Below are 23,654 nucleotides of genomic sequence, written 5' to 3'. Positions count from 1 at the left end.
TGAATACTACGTAGATAGTAGGGAGGTTAAGACGAGGGAAGAACTTATCGAGTTAACGGTGGCGGACCATTTAAAGACAGTCTTACCCCACGACGCGAGGACGTACTGTACGTAACCTTGCAAGAGGGGAAGGGATGGAGCAAGCCCGCGGAATTAGCGAAGTTTATCGAGAAGTTCGCGGAGGCATCTGGCGGTAATCTGGGAAGCAAGAAAGAGGAGAGTAGGAACCAACGGGACACCCAGGGAGAGATGGCGAGAAAGCCCGACCTGGTGACCCGGAATACTAGCGAGCGAACACCCAGGGCTAGCTGTTACTCATGCGGGAAGGCCGGGCACTGGAAGAGAGAGTGCCCTAACCGGAAGGCGACTAGCGAGCCCAAACAGGCACGGCTCGTGTCCACGAGCAAGACGTCTGAGACGGAGAACCATTTAGTGGCAAGAGTAACGGCGTACGATCGGCCAGAGGCTGGGAAGTCGCCGAATAGAATTAAGTTAGTATTTGGCGGAAATCGACTTTTGGCTATAGTCGACTTGGGAGCGGAGATTTCTGTCATAAGGGAAGCAATGGTCCCGACGTCGGTGATGGAAACGAAGGGCGAAATCCAACTGGTTGGAGCCTTTGGTCACCGGGTAAACGCGGTTTTGGTAACGATCCCAATAGGGTTGTGGAGGGAAAGCAGCCCAGGGTCGCACGGGCCTGTGCTGGTAACGTGTGCCGTAACGGACAAGTTAAATCAATCTACGGACACGCTGTTATCGGAAGAGGATTACCGAACGTTGTTAGACCGGAAGAGGGAGGTCCAAGGGAAAGGGGGAAGACACATAAGAAACGTAAGAATAAAGGGAAGTGGTCTCTCCCAAGGAAAAGAACCGGAACCCCACTCGGGTGCGGCGGGCGGCCGAGATGAAGACAGTGAGGAGGACGGGACGGATCTGCGGGATGCCCAAGTCCGAGACGATTCGCTCTCCCGATTGTGGGAGGCCGCCAAACACGGGAAAGATGGGCTGGTGGTCAATGACGGGATACTTTACCGTCGGGATAGTTGGTTTGGCCGGCCCATCAAACAGGTGGTAGTGCCCCAAGAGCGGAGGGCAGAAGTTTTAAGTCTAGCCCACAAGACTCCGTGGGGAGGGCACTTAGGTAGTCGGAAGACAGCGGGTCGCATTCGTGAGGTCTTCTATTGGCCGGGAATGGCGGCAGATATTCGGAGATACTGCCCGAGCTGCCACAGGTGCCAAATAAGGGCGCCGGCACGTATTCTGGATAGGACTCCGATTACTCCGCTCACGCGACTCTCTACCCAGTTTCAAGTGATCAATATAGATATGATTGGACCGATAGAGCCCCCATCGTCCAGGGGTCACCGGTACGCTCTCTGTATGATCGACCTATGCACTCGATGGCCCGAAGTCGAGCCTATGAGATCACTTTCAGCGACAGACACTTGTTCGACACTCTTACAGGTGTTTACGCGGACAGGCTTTCCCGAACTCATTTGCTGTGACCAGGGGACTAACTTTACCGCAGGGCTAACGCGGGAGATGACCCGATTATTAGGAGTGCGCATTAGATTTTCGACCCCGGAACACCCACAAAGCAATGGAAGCGTGGAGAGGTGGAATCAGACATTCAAAAATATGCTAAGCCACACCATAGCGGAAAGCAAGAAGAACTGGGACAAAGTCATTCCCTTTCTGCTATGGGCGTACCGGGAGGTACCTCATGAGACTACCGGCATATCACCCTTCGAAATGCTGTACGGAAGGGCCCCAGTAGGGCCGCTAGCCATCTTAAAAAGGGTATGGACCGGATCGGTAACGCCACCCGATAGTCTGAACAACAAAGCCGCGGCATACTTGCAGACCCTGGTGGAGCGTATTAAGGCGGTCAGGGAGATAGCGACCGAGCATACGGCCGTGAAACAAAATCAGTACGCGACAAATTATAATTTGAGGGCACGGCCCAAAGAATTTAGTATTGGGGACACGGTCCTGGTGAGGAAAACGTATCCTGATAACAAAACCGACGATCGGTGGGAAGGACCCGCCATAGTGGAGAGGCGAGAACGTGAGGGCAGCTACCGAATAAGACTAGAGGACGGTAGGACGAAGTGGGTCCACGTGGACCGACTCAGAAAATACCAAAGGCAAATTTGTGCCGTTGGAGTGGTATTTGATTCGGACGCGAGTTTCGGGGAAATAGTGGAGACACCGTCGACGCGGCAGCTGCACGACCGTGGACGAAAGAGCGGAGAGATTGGGGAGATTCCGGCACACCTCCCGGCATCGGCACAGACCGGCCTACGCAAGGTGCTAGAGGAATTCCACTCGGTATTCGGGAGTAAGCCGGGAAAAACAAACCTAGTGACGCACAGGATAACCCTTATCGAGGGATGGACTCCGAAACGGTTCGCCCCGTATCGGATTCCACAAGCTTTGCGAAATAAGGTGGATGAGACCATAGGGGAACTTATAGACGCAAAGCTAATCCAGCCTAGCGTATCGGAATGCGCTCACCCAATAGTCTGTGTAGCCAAAAAGGGAGGTGGAATGCGCTTATGCGTGGATTATCGGCACCTGAACGCCGCCACGGTGCCTGATCGATATCCGATGGTGCCCTCCGTCGAATTAGTCTATCAGTTAGCTGAAGCCAGATACATAACCTCACTCGATCTCTGTAGAGGTTACTGGCAGGTGCGGTTAGAGGATGAATGTAAACACCTTACAGCGTTTGTTACGCATCGCGGTCAGTATGAATGGGAAGTGATGCCGTTTGGTCTGAGAAACGCAGCCGCGACATTCCAAAGACTGATGGATTTGGTGTTGGCCCCTTTCAAGGACTTCGCCGTGGCGTACATTGACGACGTGGCCATCTACTCGCGGAGTTGGGAAGAACACCTGACCCACCTCAAAGCGGTGTTAAGGGCATTAAGAGACGCCGGACTGACGGTCAATGCCAACAAATGTCAGTTCGCTAGACCGCGCCTTCTATATCTAGGACACATTGTCGGCTCCGGACGGCACGCGCCGGATCCGGAACGTGTTAAAGCAATAACCGCTCTAGCTCTGCCCAAGACAAAGGAGCAACTCAGGAGCTTCTTGGGTATATGCGGATATTATCGGGACTACATTTCGGATTTCGCGAAATTGACGAACCCTCTCACCAATCTGCTCGCTCGCCGAGCACCGAAAACAATCGAATGGAATCGGGAGCTCGAGAGGTCATTTGAGGCAGTAAAGACGAAGCTCGGGCAAGCTCCGTTACTATTCTCTCCGGACCCGGAAAGACCTTTCGTCCTATTCACGGACGCATCGAATCACGCTATCGGCGTCTGTCTGGCGCAGTTCTCGCCAGAAGGGCAGGAAAGGCCAATAGCCTTCGCTAGTCGGAAGTTAAAGGGGGCGGAGATCCGCTGGGCTACCATCGAGAAAGAGGCCTATGCAATTATCTGGGGCCTCCACAAGTTTAATTACTGGATCTATGGGAGACCAGTCACAGTGGTCACAGACCACAATCCTTTGAAATATCTGACGTTGTCCACACCACAGAGTGCTAAACTTACACGGTGGGCACTCGCGTTACAGAGGTTACGACATGCGGATCGAGTACCGGAAGGGGAAACTACACGGTAACGCGGACGCTCTCTCACGTTTGGAGTCGGACGGTGAAGGTCGCATCTCTGTGCGTGGAGGGGGTGAATCTCTTCCCGATGTTCCGGAGGACGGGTCAGTCCGATCGGAACGGACCACCGTGATTTGTAAGGTTGTAACGGCAAGGTGCAGGGTATCAAACAGGCTCAAGCGAGCACAGTTTGATCCTCGGCAGGGGAGGTGTCGGGGTGGAATCGAGTAAACATGATTCTCGCCCTTCCCTGTAGGTCTGGTAACGATTATCGTTACAAGAAGACGGTGGAGGGAGGGACTGACCAATGTGGACGGGTAAACACCGGGTGGTCATCCGACCCGTAGCCGACGAGTGTGGAGGCAAAGGTCGAGGCGGGAAGAGGGGAGTTGACGCTCGGAATCTGGGAAAAAGGGGAGAGAGGGAGGCAGGTGGTGGAGCAGTTCGTCTCGTTACGCCATTCGGACGGGAGTTCGCCCACGTTACGCTATTCGGACGGTTGGCGAGGAGAAGTCTCTACGATCGTTTCGGACCCGAGTGGACCCTTCAAGTGCCGGAGATATTCGCAAGGTGTCTTCCCGACGGACCTGGGCAACGGTGTTTTCCGACCGGACTCACAGAACTTGATCTGATGTTATTGGCGCACCGGGTCGGTCGCCAATAGTGTGCATCGGACGTTGTGATTTTGAACTTTACTATTAGGCTTATAGAAAACTTCATGGATCAATCTATATAGTAGATTTCAGAAAAATATTTTAATTTAATTTAAATGAAAGATAAAAAGGAGGTTTGACGCAAAAACAGAAAAAGAGAGAGAGAGAGGAAAGGAAAGGAGAGAATGGAGAATAGAGAGAGGAAAACAGAGGAAAGAGAGAAGAGAGGAAAGTGGAAAAGAGAGAAATTGTAATACAATAATTTCTCCCTTATATCACGCATATCAGGAGACGAATGAGCGATATATCAGATGACGCGATATAAGTGATATATCTATAACGAGTTTTGTCTGTTTTCGATCTCCATATCTTTTTTGTGGGTTATATTTCATACAATGCTAGTTTCAAGGATAATGATTGGAATCAGATAACCAGTTCCTTGATGGTAGAAATTTAAAAATTATTTGGCTAAAGTGTTTATATCTGTGGAAGACAAAAAAAAAAAAAAAACGTGATATATCCGAATGAGCGATATAACAAGAAACTACTGTATTATTTAAGTTACAGATATGAAATAAGAAAAATAATTTCATTTAATTATTTACAGGAAAAAATAAATGATATCAATGAATTAGATTCACCTATATCTTATACTAAATAAGAATAATTATAAACTACCATATTTTTGATATTTCTATAGTTAAAACATTGCAATATTAATTAAATATTTGAATTAATGCAATATATTCCGATTTCATTATTGATTTGTCGTTAGCCAAATATTAGCAAATACAAACCAACAAGACTATTTGTTCATATTTGCTCTTCTAATATAAGACGACATTTATTCTAATATCTAATCAATTACGAAATCGCTGCAAAAAATAAATAATATGAATCATATATTCTTTTTGTAATATATAATATAAAAAAGCATAATTTTTCATTTTTAATCAAGAAATGTTCTTTATTTATATATAGAATGAGGCATTCAGGTACGCTGCTTACGTTTTTACCTAATCTCCATTATTTTTAAAATAAAAAACAAGCATAAAAATAACCTTATAATTTTCTCAAATGACTCTATACTGTCAACAAAAACTATTTTAATTAATAGTTATACTTATTACAACTAGACTATACATTTATCAATTCTAGTTTATTTCTTGAGTGATTAAAACTAGATTATTTTACATTTAATATTTTATTAAATTTTGCTTTAAATAGTAATTCTATGTTAGATTAATCTATTTTGTATGTAGAGTTTACTCTTTTATTTATTTACAAAATAAACAATTACGATTCATTTTCATAATTATATTCATGTTTATATTAATACATCTTCATCATCCTCTCATTGTTTTCTTATAGTTATATAGCAATTATAATTTTTTCATTAAAAAAAATTAAATTGCTGTTTATCACTGTTGTAAATTACTGGTAATGCTTAATTTTCATGTTTATCTGTTAGAATTTCAAAATGAAATAGCATTGCAATTGTGATTAATTTTTTATGATCTGTTATCATTATAAAATCATATTAGTGAAAATATTTTAAAAATTCAAATATTTATTAGCATAAATCATTGAAAATAACTCATTAAAAATCTATATAAAATAATTTGAGATTAAAAATAAAGCATAGGCCTACTATTTTATACCATATCAGGTCATTATTATTAGTTGTTGGCATACATTTTCTGCTGAAAATAGTTATTATATGTCAGTTACTATGAAATAAAAATATGTTTCGATTTATTACGATGTTTGTTTCCAGAAAATTTACAAAATACATATATTTAGTTACAGAAAATTCTTAAATATTAAATTTAGTTAGTTATTAAGTCAGATTATAACTTATAAAATAAACCTTTTTTTAAATAAATAATTTGATCTTTCTGAATATCTTGTATTTTAAAAAGGTATTAACCATTTGTTGCTTTTTAATAAGGGTGAATAGGATAATAAGGATGAATTATTTTAATTATTTTATTTAGTATTCGTCAATAAGAACGTTTACTGAAAAATGATAAAAGATAGAAAAGGAAACAAACAGAAAGATAAAATAAAAATCGGAAATAATTGGGACAGAGAACGAAGTAATAAACCAAAAATACCAAAAATTTACAACTCAAACTTTTAATTAAACGTGGAAACAAATCATTAAAGATGTATTTCTAATTAAGTTAGACTAATAAAAGGGTATTAATGTCAATACGAATAGCCTACCATAAAACATGTTTTCATTATTAAATAAAAGGAAATAAACAATTTCATAAAATAACACAAGTCATTAAAATCTAAGAAAGATCTATAAAATAACAGGAGAGTTACGAAATAAGAATACAAGTTTTGAATATAATAAAATGAAAAAACAATAACAGAATCGACACTTAGTAATGCTAATGTGAGGCCCCGGAATTAGTCATAAAAAAAAGGAAATGTAAAATTTATTAAGTTAAACCATCGTGAAAATAAATTATATAAGTGTCGAGTCGGCGACACCGGACTTTGACATCATCGCTCAAAACGAATAGAGGGAAAAACAAAATTCTAGAATAATAGAAAAGGAATAATTTAAAGGGAAATTTTTAAAACTTAAGACGCAATAAAGTAAAACGAAACGAAAATGTAATAGAAAGGGCGTAGGTGTCATAGCCATCGATTAAGCGCGGTCAGAGTCGAGAGGATGGTGTCGAATAAACCATCCTCGGCTGATCTTTCTCGCAACCTAAACTGGTCTCAATTTTCACCTAGAGACAGGTAAGAGACCAATAGGGGAGCGGAGAAGAGAAAGCCTAACCAATTAGAAATAATTCGATCCCGAGAAAATTATAAAACCTCCGATGACAAGAAGTCAAAGGACTCTTCTTCTTCTAGAGTACACTTGTTGTGATCGCCCTTTTCTCTTTGTGCTCACGCTTGTCGCTATCCTGTGTTTTACATCTCTACAACGAACTTCTTTAACTCGCCGCTGCCCCCAGGGCTCGCCCATCGCCAGAAAAAGAAGTTTTCGAAGACATCGAACAGTTAAAACTGTGAAGCTTAGGATCTTGATTATATGTAAGCATAAACATCAGAAAAAAATAAACGGTTTCTTTGTGAAACACTTGTTTCTTTCTGCCTCCTAAAACCGCCACTCTCATACGCGTAGACCTTAAACCAGGGGTCGCCAAAGTGGTCGATATCGACCCCTAGGGGTCGATATAACATTATTGGGGGTCGATTATCAAGCTTATCCGTCTCACTGATTGTCAGTTACAAAAATTATTAACATAGGTCTATATACAATAAATGAAAAAATAAATAAAAATTTAAATGAAATGTATTTAAATAGTAAGTGCTTTTTTTGGCTTTTAACACAAACTTTTTGGTGGGGGTCGATGTGAGGTTTTGAAAACTTGTAGGGGGTCGACGATCAAAAAAGTTTGGCGACCCTTGCCTTAGACCGTCCCGACGAAAGGGAATAAAAATCCTTCCTATCGGCAACCTTATAGTGGTATCCGAGAAGTGGGATTTTAAGTCCCAATCTCCACCAGGTCGGCGAACCTACACTAATAGTCAAAATTATCATATTAAAGAGTTTTGAAGAAATAAATACAGTATATAAATTTTTATACATAGTAGGCCTATATAGAAATAACTTTTCTAAGCATATAGTATATATATATATAATAGAAGTGGTCTTTTTAAAACATTTTTTTCAATTTTTAACTCTTTTATAACTTTTATTTACTTTCTTATGTACAAAAATGTCACTTATAACATATATCAGATACCTTCCTTACGCCAAATGATAATAACCTATATGTAAAAGTGAGATTCTAAGCTGAAATTTCGTGCAATGAAGCCCTAAAACTGAAGATTTTTTAGCTTATACGGTACATAAATCCGCTCCTAAGTACCTGTACAATTTTTAAAAACTAATTATATATAATTCCCGTTATATAAAAGATAAATTGTGTGTTTTGATTGATTGTATGCTATATAAATTAATTACATATATATATTTAAATTATAGTAATTAAAATAAAAATATATAATTTTATTTCTTTTCGAGTATCATTAATCTTGGTTAATCTTTGAGTCGCCAATTTTTTATAGATATTATTCTTACCGAATTTTTAAGGAGTCAAATTCAATAAAAATAGCAAAAATGATGATGTCTTTTTATGTTAAATTAATAAGTACAATTGTAATAATGTAGTTATAAACACACACACACACATATATGTATATATGTATATATATATATATTTAATTATAAGATTGTTAACTGGAGAAAATGTTCATCAAAAATTATGTTAGCATTTAAAGAGACTTCCTTAATACTATATATAGTGCTTTATTTAATGTGATAAACATACGTTTTTGTTCCGAATCGCAGTTTCATTCATTATAATTACTGATTGTGTAATTTTCATCCTTATTCTAAAATTAACCAGCTATTTCAAAACGTTTATCAATCATTCTCTTACTTGGATGAATGAAGTCGTTCTTTGAATACTAATTTCCATGGTATGTGTACAGGATTTAATAAAAACACATTATTTTTTCATAACTTAGTTTATTAATTTTTACAATATAGAGTAATACAATATAGTAAAGGAATTTGACGGGTGCAAAACAAATATACAGTATACTGTTTTATTTTAATTCTTTTAAAATTATTTTTAAATGGAAGGGACTCCCGATGAAACTCCCATCGTGTGCATGGTTTTGGCCGGAAGTAGGCTAAATAATTTATAATTAACAAATGGTTTGTTTAAATAATATACGAAACTACAGTTAAATGCTCTTAAACAATGGCGAAACTGTTTGTCTCTGGGACCAGTAACTTAGTTGCGAGTGAATTCCCGTATCAACACCAGAAATAATAGCGAGATTGCGGCCGAAGTTTTCAACGCGAAAACGTGTACGTCGGACGTTCAGCGCCGCCTTCCTGTAAGCCTAGAAGTTTGACAATGGCGTTTGGAACGTCAGTGGAATCATACTCGACGTTCCAAACGCCATTGTCAAACTTCTAGGCTTACAGGAAGGCGGCGCTGAACGTCCGACGTACACGTTTTCGCGTTGAAAACTTCGGCCGCAACTTCGCTAATAAATTTTCGCGCACCGCTGTCTTAGGGGAAATCGGAAAACATTTTATTAAAAATTATAAAATGTTTTAATTATTTTTTATAATATTCTGTAAGTTGTACGGAGTATTTAATTTTAATTATTAAGTTCTGTTAAAAGATTTTCTCATTATAATGGAGACTTGAGTAACTGGAACTTATCACCTTTATCACTAGCTACAGGTATTTTCAAGTATTCCCCTGTAAAAATGCCAAGATAAGATGCATGTTATTTTTTTCCACGACCTTACTCAATGGATACCAGAGCCAGATTGGATAGCCTTTGTTGAACTTAATTTTTCAGATAAATTTTAATAACTGTCGAATTTCTAGACATTTACAAATAGCAAATGTGACTGGAATTGTCATACAAAAAAAAAACAAATGTGCACAGTCATATGCAGATTGTGCACATCTTTGTTTTTTTTCACTCTTCCCGCCTTAAGGGCACTAAGAAGGCCATTTAATCATCACCTTTAATGGGGTGGTGGGTTGTGAGGAATAGGCCCGACTTATACGGGATGGATTTATCCCAGAAAATTCCTGGTGTTTTGATCTCCCGGATTTGAACCTGGCTCTCACAGAGTGGTAGACTGACACGGTGGCACGTTATCCTACGAGAAAAAAGAAAAATTGCCTGGGACCACTAATAGGCAAACAAATCTTCAATTGGGCGATGAAAATATTAAAAAATTAAATCAGTAAAAAATACTTAAGATAAAAACAGTGAAAGAAAATATAAAGAACCGTAATGATAAAATATAGATTTTTAAATTATACATTATACAAGGCCTAAACTAATGTCGATAGCACAATTTAAATAATAATTGTTTCAATAAAAAATATATTAAAATATAATTTAATTCTATATAAAGATTTTAATTAGTCAGAAGTAAAATTTTGTTTACAATTTTGTAGTATTGAAACAAACATTACAATAGAAATTGTAAAAGAATACACGTAACATTCATACGTATTTATAGATAACTTGTGCCAGGTAATTGTAGAAAATGAATCATCATTTTTAAATGTTTTATATATAATAAGATTCCTTGCTCAGTTTTTCATTGTTTAAGATGAAAGTTTTTCTTTTGCTTATATTTTTTGCTATTATTTTGTCCTTGGGTACGTAAAATTGTTTTAAATGTGCTTTTTTTTGGAGGAGCTATTGTGTATTGTGTATTTGGAGGAGCTATAAATATATATATATATATATTTATAAAAATTTTCTGTTTTAGACACAGCAGTAGTCAAGGAATGTCCGTTAAGTCACAAGAAAAAACATCCTAATAAACATTCCCAAAGAAAACAAAGGGATATTAATACATTTTTGGGAGTAAGTATTAAAATATATGTATTTGTCTAAATTAAAAATGAAAATAATTTAAATTTTTATTTTTAGGATATGAGAGACGGTGTGGATAAGGTAAGGGTTATTTTAAACGTTTTTGAATATCCCTAGCATATGAATTAAACACGGATATTTGATATTTACTTTCAGGTTGTTTCGGGCTAGAGTTTTTGTAAGTACAGTTTAATTCATTCACACTTAAGTGTTTTAAAATGATTATTTTTTTAAAATTTTTACCCAAAAAATATTAACATATTTTCAATATATTTAAATTAATTATTTTACTTTATTTTATAGGATAGATTAAAAGATCACAACATGAAGTCTCTTGTACTAAAATTTTAAATAATTTCATTTATCGCAAATATTCATATCAATTCTGCACTGAATCTTTTTGTATTTTGCTTATTTTTGAATATTTAGTCATTTTAATCATGAATATTAACTAACTAGTCATGAATATTATAATATTAACTATAAATATAACTAAGAAGTTTTAATTTATTTAATATTTAAATTTAGATAATAAATTATGATTAATGAAAATGTAATTTTTATTAAATATGCGTATAAAATTTCTGTAAATTTAACTGGGAAAAATAGTTATTGATACAATTTTTAATTAAGATAAAAATTTTGTGTAATAAAATTATGTTGAACTAACTTGCACCTTTGTTAGAAATAGAAAATAAAATGTTTTATTTAAAAATAAAAAATTCTTTGTCATTATTTCCATACTTAACACATCATTAGTCTTAAATTAATACATTACATTCGTGAAAAACATTGCAGTGTTTAGCATTGCCTTCCGGTTTTAAAGAATAAAAATCTGTTAATAATTTTTGTAATACCTAAAAGTATGATTAAAACCTGTTTAAAACGGAAACCTGCCTAAACGGAAAAAATAATTCGGTACTGTGCGATTCATCTTTACAAAGATTTTACTCTACAGGGTGTCTCAAAAGTTTCCATACATACAAAGGTAAAATGTAACTTTATTCACAAAACATTAAAATGTCAGCATTAAGATTTGTGTCAGTGAATTGACGCAGTAAGGCAACTGAACACATCTATGATTTGCCAATGGGGTAACTTCTAGCAGGACTTCCTATGTGAAAACTGGATTCTGTTTAAGTGTTAGACACATGAAGAAAACCCAGAACACTGCATGATGACCAGCCCATTGGTCAGGCACGAACCAATGACCACCAGTGTTAAATGGTTTTATTTATTCGGCCACTGGTGGGCTTGATTTGTGTCACTGTATCGGGACACCACTGTATATAAAACATGGCGTAAGTTACTTAACTCACAACATCATTATATGTATTATACATATATTGGTATATAAATCACAACGTAGTCGTGTGTATAATTATATTTGGCATATTTTTGTTATAGTTTTAATCAATGCTTTATAATTAATTCGTTAATCATGTCCTCAATCATTTTACAAGTTTAAATTGCTAAATACTTTTATACTTTATTTATCTTTTAATATATTACGCACAATCATTAATATCAAATATTTCATAAACTATTTAATGAATGTTGCAATGTCGTATTTATTTAAAATATCATTCGCTTTAATTTAAAATAAGTATTTTTGTTTTTTCGGCTATAATTCAAAGCTAATTTCACCAAAAATTATTTTATAAATTATTAATACAGTATTAAAAAATAACAAATTGAACAATGACGGATGCATAGCGAAAATACAATTTTATTTATATTTTTATTTTACATATATTCTTGCCCATCGAAACTTGATGCTAATCGTCTAAAATATGATTCATCGTCTGCTACACTCGCCATATTGTCGACCATTCTGACAATCTCTTCTATGTCTAGTTAATCATGTGTAAATGCATTTCGGTCCTAATTTTACATCATGCGACCCTCTTCAATACCTTCATTACTCCCGTAATATAACGCACAATCATTAATATCAAATATTTCATAAACTATTTAATGAATGTTGCAATGTCGTATTTATTTAAAATATCATTCGCTTTAATTTAAAATAAGTATTTTTGTTTTTTCGGCTATAATTCAAAGCTAATTTCACCAAAAATTATTTTATAAATTATTAATACAGTATTAAAAAATAACAAATTGAACAATGACGGATGCATAGCGAAAATACAATTTTATTTATATTTTTATTTTACATATATTCTTGCCCATCGAAACTTGATGCTAATCGTCTAAAATATGATTCATCGTCTGCTACACTCGCCATATTGTCGACCATTCTGACAATCTCTTCTATGTCTACTCCTTCATCCACTATTATAACGATGTCTTCGGGACATGTTTCTTCAACAGGAGGAGGAGGAAGAGGTATGGGTGGAAGCGGAATAGGAGGAGGCTCTTCAATTACCGGTTGAACGAAGACGTGGATTTCTTTTGAAGGTGGTGGAGGCGGGGGTGGAGGAGGTGGAGGTGGAGGCGGAGGCGGAGGTGGCGGTGGAGGGGCGGCGGCGGAGGAGGAGGAGGAGGAGGAGGAGGAGGTGGAGGAGGTTGAGAACAGGAAGATGACTGAAAAATGAATATTTGTTTATAATCTGTTTACAATAAATTATTAATTAAGACGATAAATAACTATATAAATAACTCTAATTTCGAATTTAAAAACAAGATAAACATAGATTACATAATTAGAAAAATTGAAGTTTTATAGTTCTATGAAAATTAATTTTGAATCATTAATTATTTTAAGATTAATGATTCAAATGATTTATGCATTAGACATTTTAAGTCTAATGCATAAATCAGAGTTTTTCAATTGGGTCGGCTATCGACCCTCTAGGAGTCAATGAAAGTTCGAAAAGGGTCAATGAGCAAATTAAATACATGTATAAATATATATAGGCCTAATATTTCAATATTATTTAATTATTTAGTAATTATAATCATTTTAAAATTCTTGAAAATAATATACTATCATCTTCAAAATTTTATAAATATAAAAATAAGCCTATTTCAAAAAATAAAGCATATGTTTATTTAAGGGGGTCGATGGAAAAAAACTTCCTGAAAAGATTGGATACATTTGTTTGGAAAAGTTTGGAAACCCCTGTCGTTAATAGAAAAAAATGAGAGAGAGAGAGAGAGAGAGAGAGAAATAAAATAAGGAAAACAAATACTTAAAATTATATATTTTTACTTGCTTTCCTGTATGATTCTGATTAATTATGGTTTAACACAAATAAGATTTTGGTTATGTATTCCGAGACCGTGTCTTCTTTTATTTGTTTTTTCCCCACCACTAGGTGTATTAATGGACACAAGACATTCTTACATCATCTTAATATAATGATGTAAGAATGCCTTGTGTCCATTAATACACCTAGTCGTGAGGAAAAAACAAATAAGATTAATTTGTTATACATGTATAAATCAGTATTGTTATAACCCCCTGAACAAGGCTTGCCTTTAATACTAATAAAGAATTTAATTAATTAATAATTATAGTTTAATAAATTTATAATTTTAAACAATTTCAGTATATTTATTATTATGGTATTGGCGAGTGTATCCTACTCGGCTTACAAGAAGAGAGCCAGACTCTCGAGTCTCCTATTCGCACGAAACTTGATGAGCACATAGCCCTAAACACAAAGAGCTTCTTGTTCAAATAATATAACCTAATTCTCAAGCATTTCCGAAAAAACGAGCCTCTGAAAATTGAGTATTTAGCTTATAAGTCTTTGGAAGTTTTGTAGCTATATCCGAGTGGATAAGACGTTAAATTATTTTATTATTTTATCGTATCATTTGCATTATTATTACTATTATTATTCCTCACGTTTAAAGCTTATAAAACAAGAGATTTGAAAAAGTGAAGTCATTTCCCATTTAGCAAAAACGAAGTCTCTGTTGATTTAACTCTTGTATGTCGCTAAATAAAATGCTTATTTCTTTATCAGTTGATAATTTATTTAATATTTATTATCTAACTTGTTTTATTCATTTTAATATATTAATAAATTCATAAAGTAAAATAATGGATATTTTCAGTATTCGAATATTCTCGGATAGTATTCTTCCATCTCTAATTAAGAGTCATCCATGAAATGTGTATAACAGGTAAAGTCGGGAAGACATGAATTAAATAAATATTCTTCTATAAGATAATTAATATTATTGTTTACAGTTATAAATTTACATTTATTGAATGTTAACTAACATGAACTGATTTACAAATTAATTTTTTAAAAATATTTTGTACAAATCATTACTTCAAAATATTTTAGAGTTAGTAAATTAATAAGATTCTACACTGATATCTATGACTGGTTAATTTGCCTAAAGGCAAAGTTAATGCATTAAATATACTTAGGATCATATACTAATAGTCGGTCGCATGCTTATAGTAGTAAGTCTGATCAGCATCCGTGCTGGCCGGATTACAGAGGATAGAGCGAGAAATAGAAAACAACGTTCTGACTGAAAAATTCTTGATAAATTACATAGATCATTGCAAATATTTATAAATTTTTTTTAAAAAATTGAATATATCTTTAAGTGATAAAAAAAAAAATATTCTACGTACCGGAAGAGAGAGAGGCTGACTGAGAGTAACAACAGGAATCTGAAGAGTATAAGTTTGTTGACTTGGCCTGCCACCACTCTGACGTCCATTACAGTTACTCTGTCTACGTTTTACTCTTCGAAGTCTATGCTGGGTCTGATTGATCTCATCATCGATATTTCTTCGTTGCAATCCACCTTTTCAGTTTTTTTTTTTTTTTTTTTTGGAATAAAAAATTTTTAAAACAAATATTTGAAACTTTGGTTAATGTCACTTATGGTTCCAAAATGGCGGCTCGTCTCTGATTCCAGCAAATAGAAGAAAGGAAACAATGGGGACGCACGTTCTAACCTAACCTACCTATTCTAATAATTTTGTTGGTAATAATTATGGTAATTTATTAGAATAGGTTAGGTTAAGTTGGAACGTGCGTCCCCATTGTTTCCTTTCTTCTATTTGCTGTAATCAAAGACGATCCGTCATTTTGGAACCATAGGTAACATTAACCGAAAACGTTAATATAAGTACAGTATTGCTAATCATTTACTTAACATGTTAGCAAATGACCTTGTGTGTGTGTATTACTTTTATATAATTTAGGCCCGTATCAACTATGGTTTACAATAGATGTTGAAAATTTCTCAAAGAGTATTCTAAATATTTATTATTTTCACTTATATTATTTGCATTAAGTAAATTACAAATTTATTATTATTATTTTAGTTCTTAACTTTAGTCTTTCCAAGAATAATAATGGAGCCAATGTCCATTAGGCTACATATGTAAAGGAAGAGAATGTTGAGTTCGTTACGAAATACATAATATAGCATATAATATATATTCTCTATAACATAGAGAACATAATATAGCATTAATATATATTCTCTATAACATAGAGAATATATATTAAAAAATATGTTTAAGTTGTTATAATTTACCTGAAAATTTTTGGAATTTCTTAAGAAAAAAAAACCGAGATTATAAAAGAAACACGAAACACGCGACGGAGACATTTTTCGTGAGGTGGCATTTTTGAGTTGCAATTTGAAAAAATTGTAGATCTATAAATTCCCACTGTCGTCCGTCTGTCTGTCTTTCCTTAATCTCGATAATGAAGTTAGATAGATGAAAGCAGAGACCAGATATGAAAGTCAAAGGATAAGAGGCCCAATTAATAATATGCAAACTTCCGATGCAAACCGGAAGTAGCGTTATTGCAATTGAAAAATTTCTCCTGAAAGGAGTTAGATAGATGGCACGACTCTATTGCTGACAGGAAAAGTATAATTGTACAGTACAGGAGCAAGCCACTGCTAATTTGAGTTGGAAAGCATATATTTTAAATTAAATAAATTAAAAATATGATTAAAAATAGCACCCGGCATTACGACGTGGCACAATAAATAATTACTCGTTTCTTCTTAAAAGTATTCTGAATATTTTATTCTAAAAATGAAAACGTTCGAGACTGTAAACACGCAAGTAGATGTAAATTGAAAAAAATGCAACAATATCAAATTATTAATTTTATGTAACTTACTGTACAATGAGGCAGGGAAGTGTCCTCACTTTATTAATTTTTATCTTAAGGTCACTGGTATATGACGCGGTGTTTGAATGCTCGACGTGTTTTTCGAAAATTTAAACATTGCATTTCGAAGAATCTTAGTTGATTAGTTACAGCAACGGAGTGTTATATATTAGTAAATCGGCTCCATTTTTATTCCTGAAAATACTATCCAAACAGAAATATCTGAAATGTAAAAAATTGCGCCGAGTATAAAATTATAACAATTTAGATAACAGTTAAAGGTTTTTGTTTTGAGCGTTTTTCTTTGGTGAAGATTAGCTTGGCTCTTTAAAACGAATAGTAAAAGATAATAATACAAGTAAAAATCTTCGAAGAGCTAAGCTTATCTTTACCAAAGAAAAACTCTTAAGAAGAAAAAAGTTGATTGTCATATAAATTGTCATAATTTTTACTTGGCGTAATTATTTTACATCTCAGATGTTTATTTTTTATTTTACTTTTTGTAATTCGAGAAAAAGTCATTGTTTATCTGATTTTTCTTAGTTCTGTCTAATTAAAAGCTGTAAACATTAATATATAAATAAATAACATAATAACAGTAATAATAATAATAATATATAATGGATATTACTATCATGGCCGCCCATAGATTTTAAGGTTTCGTGTAGACGGATAATACTGCAAACCCCTCTGTAAGATCAAAATTTATTACCAGTAAAAGGCCATCTAACTTTTACTGGCAGCCCTGACTATTATCTTAATTACTAGATAAAAATATATAAAACAATTCTAACATATGTTAAATATTTTTATTTTCATTACAAAAGAAGAAAAAAAATTTAAAGTCGCAGAAAATTTGTAAAAAATTGACAAATTAAATTTTTAAAATTCTAAACCGTATAGTACGTTAACAGAAGTATTAAATAGCAACTGTGTCCACCAGTGAACGAGTAGATAAAACCACTGAACACCGGTGACGTCGCGGGTTTGGACTTCATTAACAAGCTGATCACTGGCTTTTTATCACGTGTCTACTACCGAAATAGGTACCAAATTTCCTTGGGTGCACTTCCTCGAAGGTTCTCCCTGGAGGCACTCCCCTTGATCGCTCAAATGTGCGTTTACCCTTTCCCATTAATTTAATCCAATTCAATATGAAATTTTATGGTATGAAATCAGATTTTAAAAATAAGGACATTAAACTTACCAGCAAATAAGCCAAAAATTAGTAAAAGTAAACTAAATAAAATTAACAATTTCAAAAACTTCATGATTCATTTTCTCCTTAATAATTTCTAGTAAATCTGTACATTCCATCGATACAGGTATATTTACAATAAAACGCGTTCATATTGGCTATAGAATCGCTTTATCGTCATTGCGGCAGCTGATGCAACAAAGTTAATAGGAAAATCGGAATTTATTACCACTATTATTTTATTTTCTGGACATGATTCAAATTATATTTTATTTAATTTTTACAAAAAGCAATCGCGATTATTAGAATTGATTCAAAATACTTCGCACTTCTATCTCGTCTTGACCAGATTCTTCTAGTTCATCTACTAATGCCAAAATTTCGTCTACGTCAAGTTCACCCACTTCCGGATCAACAGTGACGATCAAGATATCGGGACATTCTTCTTCCGGTGGTTCTGGTGGTATCGGAGGTATAGGGAAGTCTGTTGGTGGCACTATAGGTGGTGCAATTTCTAACGGGTGAATAAAGACGTGATATTCTACAGGAGCTTCGGGTTCTGCCGGAGGTTCTGGAGGAGGAGGAGGAGAAGGAGGAGGAGGGGCAGGGGTTGTTGGTGGTGGCGGTGGTGGCGGTGGCGGAGGAGGTGGAGGTGGAGGTGGTGAACATGGCTGAAAAAATTCTCATGATTAATTTTTCTTAGAAATTTAAATAAAAGGACAGATGATAAAAAAAATTGTCATTAATAAAAGTAAAATTCTAATTTTTTTCAAAACACCTTCTTTTACTCGTTGCTCTCAAGCATTGAAATCTTTAATTTTAAAATAACTTATTTTGAAATTAAAGATTTATTCTGAAAGTTCTGTCTAAAGTTGATTTGATTACTAATTTTTTGAAATTTAGCTTAATATAGTTCAAAAATGATTTTTTAATCAAATCAACTTTAGACAGAACTTTCAGAATAAACCTCTGTATAAATATATGGAAGTATTTCTAATATATTAGAAAGGTTTCTTTATATAATTCTATTATAGAAATAATATGTGTATATATATATACAAATATACACTTCTATATATATATTCTACATATATATATTTCTATAACAGAGTTATAAAAACAGGTCTTTCTAATTTAAAATAAAATGTAAAGAATTCTAAAACAACAAATTTGAAAATAATATTATAATCTTAAATAATTAGGGATCAGATGAAACAAAATAAAAATTGGGCTTTTCTTCTTCAAGTAAAATAATAAATTAATTTATGAATTAAAAACTCATAAATGGATTAATAAATATATGAAGGTATCGAACGTCATTATAGTATGACGTCGTTGAACCACACTGCTGACGTCCTAGAAATGTATTGTGCGATTAAAATTAGCTTATAATTCTAATTATTAGAAAATAATTTTCACGAAAACTTACAGTAGGACACTTATTGCCTCCATTGCACGGTGGGCATTTATTCTCGCTTCCTTTACATTTTTTTCTTCTAGGTGGAGGAGGAGCACTTAGAGGTATAGTAGCCAATTGCAACTCAAATACCGGAAGCTGAAAGTTATTATTCGATTGTCTACGTTTAACCCTTCTGACTCTGTGATCTAGTCCGGTGTTTTCTCTATTATTCTGTCTTTTTCTACCTTCGATGATATGCCCTATAAAAAAGACGATCAAAAATATGTTGTTAGCAAAACTTCGGTATATTAACTAATTTTAGGATACTCCTAACTTTTCACCTTGTATAAAATCGAAAAGTAAGAGAAGAAGAAGAGTAGGCAACGTTCTCTCCAATTTCATTTTGGGTCATGTAATAAAATGTCGCATGACGGAACCATTTCTAAATTCGAGTACAATCCATTCAACCTACAACTGAATAAACATTTTAACGTATTTTTTTTTAAATTTTGGTAAATTTAATATAAGCTTACGTGTCTAGCCTCAACTTTGTCGACGAAATGGATAATATCAATAAAACGCTTCCGGAATATTAATGAAATTATCGTAATTCCTTTTATAAAAGTAAAAACTATTTTTAACATAAATTCAAAAGTTAAACATAGTATATGCTTCTATCTAAAGGATAAAAACAAGATTTAGACAAAAATAAATTTCATTAGCTCTAGAAGAAACAATTCTGTATTCTTTCTATAAGTTTTATGATATTTGTCCCGTATATTTTTATTATTATGTAAATTAATTATGACAATTCCGAGAGAAGAGAGAAGGCAACAACTCTGGCTTAGCAATAGCTTACAAGGAGATGTCTGTTGTGAGATGAGATGTTATGTCCTAAATTAAGGAACTATTTCCCAATTATGAACTTATTTTTATAATACAGTAAAAACCTCGATTTAACGGACAAATTTTTTGGTCCGAATGTCATATGGCTTTTTATATGTAATTAAGTTAACGGGTTATTTTGTTTTAATTTAAGAGTCATCGCTCGTAAAGTATATTTTCTAAAAAAATTTGTTTATTTATTTCGATTTAGATCTTATACTTGTTTATTACGATCTCAGGACGTGAGTAGTACATAAACAACAAAACGTATAGAAAACTTCTCTGTGAAATTAAACTTCTTATACATATTAGTATTTCCTGTGAAAGAACTTCATCACATTACACTTTAATGTTAGTTTACTATTGTTCATTAAAATATTTGTATTAAGATATAATGTCCTTTCACAAGAATTTTAATATTTTTGTAATTTTAATATTATATAAATTATGTTAGGAAGTTTCGGCAGAAGTCGACGGTAGAGAAGACAAAAACTGACTCCAGCATAGCTTAAAATTTCACAAACTGAAGCGCACACCTCACATTAGACCTTTAAGTAAAGGTCTGATGTGAAGTGTGCGCTTCAGTTTGTGGAACTTTTTCATCAGTTTAGACTTTTATTATTGTCGTTTAATATATTTATAATTTCATACACACTTAATTTTAATTAAAGAAACGTACCAACATAAGTGAAAACGAATAGACTAACTAATTTATCAATTTTTAACACGCGCATTCAAAAAAACCTACTTTATTATATATTGGACTTTCGGCTTTATAATTTCGGCTTTAACGGACATCCTTGCCCGAATTAGCCCATTAAATCGAGGTTTTATTGTATATTAAATTTTTTCTTCTTAATCTACAGCTTTCAATTAATTTACATGTTTTGCATTAATGCTATTAGATCACAAGAAAAGCAGGTTTGTTTCGTATGTTTATTAACCGTCTTAAATGTATAAATGTTTAAGCTAGAAATGTTTATATCATAATGGCATAATGGCTGAAATATGTTAACTTTTATTTAAAATACGTCGAAAATTTCGAAATTTTCTATGAATTTTTAAAATCGTAGAAAATGCGATGATAGCATTCGAGTATTTTTAAAATAAAACCATTATAACAAATTTTAATCGTTTAAATTCGCTGTACATAACACGTTTTAAGTGACTATTTCATCTCCTTTATAGCATTTTATAGGTTTATAACAATAAATTATTAACTCTAAGGAATAATTGTAATTTAAAGAATTTTAATTATTGTTGTAAAAATTATTAATAATAATAACAAGATTTCGCTATTGTTAAATCATTTTTTATTATTTGTTCAAGTTACCATATATCAAATGAACTAAAAGCTTCTTCTCTCGTTAAATGATAGTATAATTATAAAAATATTATTTAATTCTTCCCAGCATTCTAGATATTTCTTCAATAACAGTAGGATGACAAGAACTTTCTAATTCAGCTACCAAACTGAGAATCTCTTCAACATCTACTTGACCTTCGAGTTCGGCTGGCAGATGGACAATAATTTCATCTGGACATTCTTGAGCTGGAGGCGGTGGTGGTGGTGGTGGCGGCGGTGGTGGTGGTGGCGGCGGAGGCGGGGGTGGAGGTGGAGGTGGGGTGGAGGTGGAGGCGGTGGCGGTGAACATGGAGGTGGCGGGCAAGGAGGAGGCGGTGGTGGCGGACACGGTGGCTGTAATTGTTTATTATCATGACTATGAATTTTATGTTACAAAGTTGTTTCAAATCAAAATTACTTACCGGAGGAGGAGGCGGAGGTGGAGGACAAGGTGGCTAAAACAATCCGATTTTATGATTCTGAACAATGGTTAAGTAATGCTTTATAACATACTTACCGGGGATGGTGGAGAACAATCATTTCCGTTAGATTCGTCTACTGGTATCGCTATAACAGGTATTGCAATTGTTTGTCCAGCGTTGCCATTATTGCTGCTGGAACAAGATTGTCTTCTTTTCAGTCTTTGCACTCTGTGATCCAACTCGTTTGATAAGCGACCGTCTTCTATACTTCTACGTTTAATCTTACTAACTTGAAATTTATTTTAAATTAATATTCTTATTTAATATTATATATTTTTACAGCTGTTAATATTATCTTTCGCGAGCCAAAAAATTAATAACGGTAAAAATCATTTTACTTACCACTTTCGATAAGGTTGAGCCATAGTAAGTTAAAGAATATTATAAAGATCAACTTATCTACTTTCATATTTTAATAAATTTTAAAAAATTCATTCCTAAACATTTAAGTTCTTTTAATCTAGGCCTAAAAATATTTTACTACTGAACAAAACATCGCCAAATGAAGCCATTAGAATTTGTTTAGATCCGAAATTCACTCCAAAACAAAAAAAGCAAACAAATAACATTAAACTACATCATCCAATGTCATTGTTGGTAATTATTGACTCAGTAGTTATAGTTATTTTAGGATGAAGCGATTTCCTGTGTTCTTGATTTTATGTGAAGCATGAATTCGGTACACGATACAATTACCATATTGTTTTTGATTTTGATCATTTCCTGTGGTGAGTAAAATTAATAAATTTTAGATTTACGTAAATATTCTATAATCAAATAAAAAAAACAAAATGAGAAATTAAACTTCGATTCCATATGATTTTAGGTTGAAACAAAAGGAAAGTAACATAAGACTAAATTGAGGAACAATTGAACACTTTTCTGTGTACGAAATCATTAATTTTCTATAAAATCGGTTTAAAAAAAGAACTTATTTGACAGGAATAATATTTTCTCGAAATGCGATCTTCTTCCTTGCATTCTAAATTTTTTCTCGTTTAAAATTTACATTTCTTGCATTTTATTCTATTTGATATATTAGTCTATACATTATTTTAGAATAGAATCAATACTATGGTAAAATAATGTCAATGTTTATTAAATTACAAACAGATGAACTTGTAATTTAGGGAAAAATTAATATAGGCCTATAACAGTTATATTTGGTTTGATGAGAAACTGCAACATGGCCGATCTACCGAGGGGGTGTCTCCCGGAGGACTTTCTATGAGAAATTGGTTCCTATAGGTGTTAGACAAAGAAACCCCCAAAAATTGATGCGAACCCATGACCTGTGTTTTGTGGTTTCATCTACTAGGCCATTGATGAGCCGAATTATTCTATTCTTAACGAGCTTGACAGTCAGAATATCATCTGATAAGTAAGTGCGACACGGCTTATATTAAAAAATATATATATTACTGTATTCTGATTGGGTACCATTAAATATGACTATTCAGTCAATAAAAAATTGTAATTATTCTATTATATATTACAGAATAATTTGGTTTTTATAATCAAAGCAATAAATAAT

The 23,654-nt window shown here is 33.7% G+C and overlaps 1 protein-coding gene and 2 long non-coding RNA genes across 3 annotated transcripts; 2 read left to right on the top strand and 1 right to left on the bottom strand.

The window, feature by feature from the left end:
• Window positions 1-249: 249 nt before the first annotated feature.
• Window positions 250-3,633, top strand: LOC136986289 (uncharacterized). The gene has a single exon (XM_067283785.1). It carries the CDS (start codon window positions 250-252, stop codon window positions 3,631-3,633), a length of 3,384 nt encoding a protein of 1,127 aa, XP_067139886.1.
• Window positions 3,634-10,443: 6,810 nt separating this feature from the next.
• Window positions 10,444-11,181, top strand: LOC136986308 (uncharacterized). The gene is made up of 4 exons (XR_010882457.1): window positions 10,444-10,517; window positions 10,631-10,728; window positions 10,795-10,915; window positions 11,041-11,181. It is a non-coding gene; the product is annotated as an uncharacterized lncRNA (long non-coding RNA).
• A 1,692-nt stretch (window positions 11,182-12,873) lies between these two features.
• LOC136986233 (uncharacterized) lies at window positions 12,874-18,148 on the bottom strand. The gene is made up of 3 exons (XR_010882450.1): window positions 18,019-18,148; window positions 15,302-15,477; window positions 12,874-13,284 (listed from the first exon to the last, which is right to left on the bottom strand). It is a non-coding gene; the product is annotated as an uncharacterized lncRNA (long non-coding RNA).
• Between the last annotated feature and the right edge of the window lie 5,506 nt (window positions 18,149-23,654).

This window comes from Centruroides vittatus, unplaced genomic scaffold (genome assembly GCF_030686945.1).
Source record: "Centruroides vittatus isolate TY-2023 unplaced genomic scaffold, ASM3068694v2 scaffold_1015, whole genome shotgun sequence".
Lineage (NCBI taxonomy): Eukaryota > Metazoa > Arthropoda > Arachnida > Scorpiones > Buthidae > Centruroides > Centruroides vittatus.
The sequence above is the reverse complement of the archived record's forward strand: the minus strand, read 5'-3'. Positions and strand labels throughout refer to the sequence as shown.